General features: G+C 41.6%; 1 protein-coding gene across 1 annotated transcript; it reads right to left on the reverse strand.

Moving 5' to 3' along the window:
- Positions 1-3317: 3317 nt before the first annotated feature.
- phlda1 (pleckstrin homology-like domain, family A, member 1) lies at positions 3318-5657 on the reverse strand. Its single transcript, XM_007239442.4, has 2 exons — positions 5004-5657; positions 3318-4490 (listed from the first exon to the last, which is right to left on the reverse strand). Exon 1 carries the CDS (start codon positions 5451-5453, stop codon positions 5013-5015), a length of 441 nt encoding a protein of 146 aa, XP_007239504.3. The 5' UTR covers positions 5454-5657; the 3' UTR covers positions 3318-4490; positions 5004-5012.
- Positions 5658-8477: the final 2820 nt, after the last annotated feature.

An 8477-nucleotide genomic window follows, 5' to 3' on the forward strand; every position in this document is an offset into this window, starting at 1 on the left:
AAGTGATGATCAGAGAAAACAGGAGGAGTAACAGTCAGATCAAAAGCTGGAATAGGTCTGCTGAGGACCAGATTTAGATTTAAAAATTAGAAAAACATAATAAAAACTTAGAACTTAAAAAAATTAGAGGAAAACAACAAAGAGTGCCAAGCAGTAAACAACAGTGTTTACTACATTATTTAGATATTATCTGTAATGCAGAAACTGTTGGTGAACTGGCTGATAAAACTGCCAATAAAACTGTAGTTCTAAGTGTTTGTGAGAGGTTCTGGTTGTGAACTGTTGGTTGATATAGCACATCTTGTATGTTTTTACTCTAGGGCCAATGAAACTGATGTTAATAAAGATAAAACTGTAGCTTTGAGAGTGAAGGACTGATGTGTAGCTTACATACTGGTTCTAATGGGTAAATCATTACAGGTGAAAACTTTATAGATTTCAGTTCCTAATATTTTAATGCAAGTAATTTTTTCTGAGGTAATCTAGTTTGCCACTATAGACTCTGTACCACAGTTTGATAACCACTGCTCTGAAGTAATTCAGGACTCTTTTAGAGACAGGAAGTTCAGAGACTGCGTTGAAGCAAAAGCTGAGATAAAAGTTTGTTTTCCGTATAGCAGACTTCCAGAGTCCCCCGTTCACCATCACCTGAGACCTTGTGGTTAGTAGATCATGTTACTTATTTTGTGGTTTCTGACACAGTGCCTGCATCTTTGCGTGTTGCAGAAAGTATAGCCAGGACACAATTAAAGGTTGACTAATGCTACATCAGAAAATGTCAAGAAACAAGAGTTCTAACAGAATCGCACTGATTATATTCAAACCCTTACAAGCTGAGAATTTGAGTTGTCTGAATTGTCAGATTATATAAAATTCAGATTAATTTACAAACAATAAAAATAGCTTCACCCTAAAGGTAGTGTTTGATTGTTACTCTGTTCAGACAAAAGTTACCAGGAACAATAAATGATTATAAATTTAGAGTGATTATGGGTAATATGTTGAGCTACACCTGCAAAAGTAGAGTGTAACACATGTGTAATGCTGCAATATGCCAGACATCCCAGATTGGAGATGCAGACAGTTATAGTAAAAGAGTCCTGTGACAGTCCATCCCATTTCTCTGAGCACAGCGGTCCTGCCACTGTGCTTTAAAACATTACCATTGTTCCTGTGCCAAAGAAGTCGCCCGTGTCTTGCCACAATTAGTACTGTCCCATTGCACTCACTCCCATCATCATGAAGTGCTTTGAGAGGCTGGTCATGAAACACAAATTAAAAACCGTATCATCCAAACCGGTCAACAGACGATGCCATCTCAACTGCACTGCACCTGGCTCTCACCCACCTGGACAACAAATAACTGCTATGTTCGGATGCTGTTCATCGACTTCAGTTTACCATCACACACACAAAGACTGTACTGAAACCACCTATCCCTGTTTACACAGACAGCACACAGATACTGAAATATCTTCATCCCTATCAGTAATATTTGCTGCCTATTATATAAGAACTATAAACTCTCTACCTCAGTAACTGCTGTGATCATGTATGTTCTGTGTATTACAGTATGTTACATATCTCTGCTCCTTATTCTACACGTTGCACATTTCATTGTACTGTGTCGGTACTGCATTGTCATGTCTGTTGTATTTATTGTATTCAATGTAGTGTTATAGTTCTATGTTGCACATTCGTTACACATTTACATTGTCTGTTGTATTGTTGTTTCATGTTGCACCTTGGATCCGGATGAATGTAATTTCGTCATACTGTGTATCTGTACCCAGATGTAATGACAATAACAGCCTCTTGACTTGACCATGCAGCTCCAATATTCTTACACAGTTCCTGCAGATTGTGTGGTTGGGGTGAAAAATTGATAGAGCCTCCAATAGCATCTCACACATTTTCAATCAGGGATCAGAATATCGATAAGCAGCTGCTAATAAACAGAGACAGCCTCAGAGCTGCACCTTCCTCATACTGTCCGGTGTGTGTGCGAGTGTGAGTGTGTGGTGAGGTGGGGGTGAGCTGCTGCTCTCCCTCTCTGCAGTAAACACACTCCGTCACACTCCGGCTGTTTCGTGCCTCCGTCAGCAGCTGATAGAGTGAAGGTGACACTGCGGTGCTAACGGCTCTGACGGGACTTCCTGGTGGGGGTGCAGCTGTGTAAGTGGGGCTGGGGGACTGAGTCTGAACAGAACGGGTGCAGAGAGACGTAAAGAAAGATAAAAAGAGAGAGGTAGAGAAAGAAAGTGGATAAGAGAGAGACAGCGATAACCCCCCCCCCCCCCCCCCCCAAATAGATGGGATTTGACATGCAGCTAATAGCGGAAGTTGGTTAATAATGATGACTGACACTGTTTACTGGGAGTAACAGTCACTTTGGTCAGTCTGCTGATGCTGCTGTTTAATGTTTACAACAGTCCTCAGCACTGTTCCCCTATCTCTCACAGACACACACACACTAACAGTGCTGAAACAGCAGTGTCTCTGTGTGTACTCAGTTGCAGTCACTGCATGAGAGTTTATTAACTCTGTTTAATAAATGAAACACATTCTCTGACCTTTAATTACTATCCAAAATATCATATCACATTATATCACACCACTACACATTATCACACTATATCAAACCACAACATATTGTCACACTACACCACAATATCGCACTACAACACGCTTTCAGACACTATCACAGCACAACACACTACAATCTCTCACAGTGGACTAACACTAGCAGATCTCTCCAAACCATCACTGACTGTGAAAAACTTCACAGTAGATCTCTAGCAGTCTCTCCACTCTTCCTCCAGACTCTGGTCCCTTGAGTTACAAATGAAATGCAAAATTTACTGATGGTCAGTGATGGTTTTGAGAGACATGTCTACTGTTATATCAAGTCTAAAGTCAGTGCAGTGTTTTCCAGGAAAATCTTACAGCACTTCATGCTTCCCTCTGCTTAGTCTTTAAACTATTGCTAAATGGGTTTCTGCCTGAGTGGCGTGAAACCTGCTGCCACAACGGTCCTTTCTGGATGAGATTTGATACCCCTGCTATATCACACCACGCCATCTGCCCCCTCAGGTGAATGAGGCTCTGCCCAAGTGGCTCATATGATAGGGCAATATCACCATTTTGGCCCATATTACCAAGTTATTACCATATTACTGTGTTAGGCTAATATTTTTTTTACTTTAATTTTATCTCAATATTTACATTTATATATATACAGAATTAGTTGAGGTATGATTCTTAAAGAGATTTGGTTCTAAACGCAGTGTTTTGAAGATAAAGGACAAAGACAGAGCTTTGGTGTTTAAATGGAATGTATATTTTAGAGATATGAAAGCAGCTTTAGCATCTGTACATGAAACATTCACACAGTAGAACAGAACAAGAACATAGAGCATAGTAACTCAGAAACCTCAGAGTCCTTTTGTTTTCATCCACACCTCAGCTGAACTCCATATAGTCTGCAATAAATTAAGAGGTCAAGAGAACATTTGCTTCTTCAATTTTTTTGCACTGGCGACTCAAAGCCAAGCTAACACTCTGTTTAGCATTCACCCAAGTTGTTGTGTTAAGTATGGTATCCCAGATGGTTGCTGTGCAGCTATATGGTGGATGCTATGCAGGTTAACTTTTCGAGTTAAGAGTGTAAGGACAGGCAGTTAGCATCATGGTAATTGGTAGGCTAAAAATTGGTGGGCTTTTTAGTTACATTAGCATTGTCACTCCAGTGCTAAAACTAAAGAAGCCAACACTTAGACCCGAAATTCAAATGCTTCTTAGCTGTTTGTGAGCTAACCTTCACTTTAATCGCCCCATCAGTCCGATCTGTTAAACCCGTCCAACCTCACTGTGAGCAGTAAAGCAGCTTCTTTGGTTTGATAACAGAAGAGGAAGCAGTCGTCGAGTTTCTGCAGATTTACCGGCATTTCCAAATGTGATTGAAATCAGATCCGTCCATAAATGGATCAGACACAAAATAAACAGAGCTGATCCCATTCATATCAGCCAATGGATTATGTGTGCGCAACACAAACCGCATGACACATGACCTGATTTAACCAAACATTCAATTGAGTAAAAACGTTCTGAAGAAGTGCACACAAACACACAATCTTACAAATGCGCACAGTCACACACACAATCTTACACAGTAAATACAGTAAATAAAGTGGAACTGTTTCTAGGAATCCTGTTACCATCCACTCCAAGTTTTCCTGCGATAGCTCCAGGTTTAGACTTTCTGGAGTTTATTGGTGAGGCATTGGAAAAAAGTAGTGTGTGTGTGTGTGTGTGTTTGTGTGTGTGTGTTGTTGGGGTGGTTAAAACCAAGTCCAGAAGCTGCAGTAGAACCATCCAGACAGTCCGAACAAAATCCTGAGCTGGAGGGTTTTACCAGTGAGGGTTGGGATGGGGGTCCATAGATCAGTCTGCAGGTCAGCTTGGAACCAGGAGTCAGGATTCCATAAAACCTGCAAACAGGACACAGTCAGTTTGACTGAAACTTAGTCAGCTGCATATATCATAGAATGACAGAATCAGAAAAATGTCAAATTCCATAAACAACAGGGAGATTTTACAGTTAAAATGCTCTGAAGATTCTAGGCAGTTACTATGCTGTTCTGAGGAGTATTGGTTACTATGGTTCTCTGGGTTGCTAAGGTGTTATTTCTATGAAAACAAAGTATAACTGTTGCTATGCAGAAACTGACTGTAATTTAAAGCATTTAAAGCTATTAGTGTTCTGCATAAAACTGAACACTAGTTACAAGGTTCAGATGTATGAGGGATTCTGGGAAGGGATGCAGAAGTGACTGCTAATCCCCTCCATTCTTCACGTGTTTCCATGTGTTTGTCCAAACCCAAACACAATGTTTTAAAAAATGTTCAAAAACAATGTGATAAAAAAAAACTAATAGTGAGGTCAAAGGTCATGCCCCCCACTGTAAGTCCAAGCCTATAAAACAAGGACTGCTCCTCCTCACCAAAGAGCTTTACGCTGCCTCCTGCGACCGGGCAGCCGTCTTCTGTCCGGCCAGCTGGACGACCAGCAGCTGCTGTTTCTGGCGCGTGGAGCGCACGGCAAGGATTGCCTGCTTGTTTTTGTAGTGCACCATCTGCAGCGTGATCGCCGCGTTCCATCCCTCATCCTGACGGCTCCGGAAGTCGATCTCCTTGCCCTCGCTCATCACCACCGTGAAATACACGTACTTCCCCTTACGCTCCACACAATCCACCGTCTTCATGTTGGCGAAGTGCAGCTCCTTCACCTGCCCCCCGCCGCTCTCCTGCTGGGGGGGCTTGGTGGGGGGCTTGGGAGGGTTCAGCAGCAGCCCCTCCTCCGTCAGCCTGCAGTGCTTCTTCTTCCACAGCTGCAGCAGGCCGTCGCTGCGCTTCTCCAGCACGCCCTCCTTCAGCACCCGGCTCTCCAGCATGCTGGAGACTCCACGCAGGGGAGGGGGTTCTGGGGAAGGGGGTTGGAGAGGGATGACAGTCCGTCCTCAGCTCCGCTGTTCTTCACAGGTCTCTCCTTCTCTCTCTCCTGCTCCTCCAGCTTCTGCGAGCTCAGTGCTGACCGCCGCCAGACTGGAGCTGCTGGAGCTCAAACATCAAACATGAACTGGGAGTGGGAGGGCCCACACAGAGCACCGCCTCCTTCTCCTTGTAGAAAGAATACTGGAGCTGGGTTTGATGTGCACTACTGCTCCCCCCCCCCTTCAGAGCCGACCAGCTCTAGTCTTTGCTGCCACCTGCTGGCTAAACAGTCAACTATACTCAAGTTAAGATGTGACCAGTGTGGTTCAAAGTGGGGTTTGGTGTGAAACACTTGGTTCGAAGCCGATATCTTCCCCAGTTAGAATAGTGTAAAGTGGTGGTGAATAGAATATCTCAAACTCTAAGCCCCACCCCCCCGTAAGTCATTACGAATACACTATTCCATATAAACTCAGAGGACTTTTGTGCATCACTGGTGGGACTGGACAGGATATAAGAATCTATATTTGTGTTTAGTCATGTGACCAACTAATTAATCTCAAACAAATGCCCACTCTGAACAAGTTCACCACAAACCAAACCCGTTCAAAATGGGGATTTTACATGAACCTGTACAGAGTAGTGGTTTCTTAACCCTAGTCTCAAACAATCCCCACTTTGAACAAGTTTACCTAAAAAAAAAAAACACACTCTAAATGAGTGCATCTCAAACCCATCTCTGAACAAGTAAATCTCAATCATTCTAAACGAGTTTGTGAGTGGGGATTTCTAAAAGATGAAGTTGTTCAGAGTGGGAATTTGTTAGAGGTGAACTTGTTTAAAGTGGGGCTTTTTTGTACGTGAACACCTTCAGAGTGGGGCTTTGATATGAACTTGTTTGGAGTGGGGATTTGTTTAGGACAAGCATGTTTAGAGTGGGGATTTGATTAAAAGATTGAAGTGAACTCATTCTAAGTGGAGTTTGGTTTGAGGTAAACTTGTTCAAAGTGGGTTTGTTAAGTAGACAGACTTGTTCAAAGTCAAGGTTTAAGAAACTTGTTCAAAGTGGGCATTTGTTTAAGAAAAAAAAATCAGAGGTGGGGTTTCATTAAGATGGATGTGTTGAGAGTGGATATGAACTCGTTTAGAGTGGGGCTTTGTTTGATATGAACTAGTTTAGAGTGGGGGTTTAATCGAAACAAATGTATTTACAGAGAAGCTTGAGTTTCAGATAAACTGTTTTCAAGTGGAGGTTGGTTTTAGATGAAGAGATTTGTTTGAGACCCATTCAGATGAGTTTGAGGTGAACTCATTTAGAGTGTGGGGTCGGTTGGACTAACTCATTTTGAGTCAGGTTTTTTATTGGTAAAGTCAGAATTTGATTCAAATAAGCATTTTCAGAGTGGGGTTTGGTTAATGGGAACTGGGTTAAAGTAATGGTTTAAAATGAACCAGTTCAGAGTATTTTTTTTAGTAGACAGTCATCTGGATAGGGGGCTTGTTTGAGGTTAACACATTCAGAGGGGGAATTTATTTGACAAATTCATTTTGAGTTGTTTTTTGTAACCTCTTTTTAGAGAGTGGGATGGATTGAGAAACTTGTTTAGAGTAAGAAGCATGTTCAGAGTTAAGGGTTTGAGGTGAACTCATTTATAATGGGGTTTTCTTTGATATGAACATGTTCAGAATGGAGATTTGTTTGGAGTTGAACTCTTTTAGAGTTGGGGTTTGTTTGAGACAAACTCAGAGTGGGGGATTGAGACTCATTGAGTGGAGGTCCGTTTCAGATTAACTCTTAAAAGTGAGATTGTTCAGAGTGGAGTTTTTTTTAGCAGACAGTTGTGCAAATTGACGGCTTGTTTATCCCTTGTATGGTGTTCATACACTCAGTGTTCATGGGTCTGGTTGACCCGCTGCATTTTAATGTTCTAAATTCAGCAAAATATGTGATTCTACATTAAAATACTTAAAAGATGCTTGCTTCACCTAAATTACAAGCAATATAAACAGCTTATATGGTTTATATTTGCCCTTTACCTTTCATATGTTACATTTGTTTTAAACAGTGCCACTTGTTTAAAACAAGTGTGTTGCATTTGTCCTTCTTGTACTTGATGTAGGTATATAGTGTTTTTTTTTTGGTTATTCTGTCCACCCCTCCTTTTGTGGCATTATAACCCAGGATGATCTCTGGTTTTTGATGCTCCTGGCTGCAGATTTGCACATTTCTGTGCAGTACCACATAGGATACCAGGGAAGTGTTGGCTATGTACACAAACTTGGAAGAATTGACAGGCCTGTTCTTTATATTCAGCAGTTGGGGAAGAAGCGCTGGCTTGTTTTCTGTATGGTTCCTACCATGGTCAACTTTTCTTTTGGAGCTCCTGTCTCAGCTTGTGCAATGTACAAAAAGTTTGGCATGTGAGTCATGTCCAGGACAACTCTCATTCCTTGATATTTCTCAGGGACTTCATTTAGCTAAAATGTACACCTGTAAATGGAACTGGTCTGTCTTTCTTTTCACTTTTCTCTAAAAAGAGGCCTTCCCTCTAAATAAGTGCAATTCAGAATAATGTTTTGGATGGAATCTGGGATAAAAAGCTTTAAAAAAAAAGACTTGATGTCTTGTACCGAGGAAACTGCCATCCGCCAACCCTAGTAGCATCCTTATCACATTGGGCAGCTATGCATGGTGGCTCATTTTTTGGGCAAAAGACTATTCAATTTCTGACAGGTATCCATTGAATTCTACATTTCAACCTTCTCCAGGAACGACAGGGGCAGAAACAAAACACACACAAACACACCCAGACAAGAGGAGAACAGATGGAACAGGAGGAGAACAGAGGGAAGGTACACACCTTATTAGCCCCGGGTCCAGTAGTGTGTGTTCATCAAAAATGTGTTCTGATATATGTTCTTCACAGAAAATGACAAGGCCGATGAGTTTGAGTTAGAATTTTTTTTTTTTTTAATAATTTTTC

The sequence above is a fragment of the Astyanax mexicanus genome, chromosome 2 (genome assembly GCF_023375975.1).
Source record: "Astyanax mexicanus isolate ESR-SI-001 chromosome 2, AstMex3_surface, whole genome shotgun sequence".
Lineage (NCBI taxonomy): Eukaryota > Metazoa > Chordata > Actinopteri > Characiformes > Acestrorhamphidae > Astyanax > Astyanax mexicanus.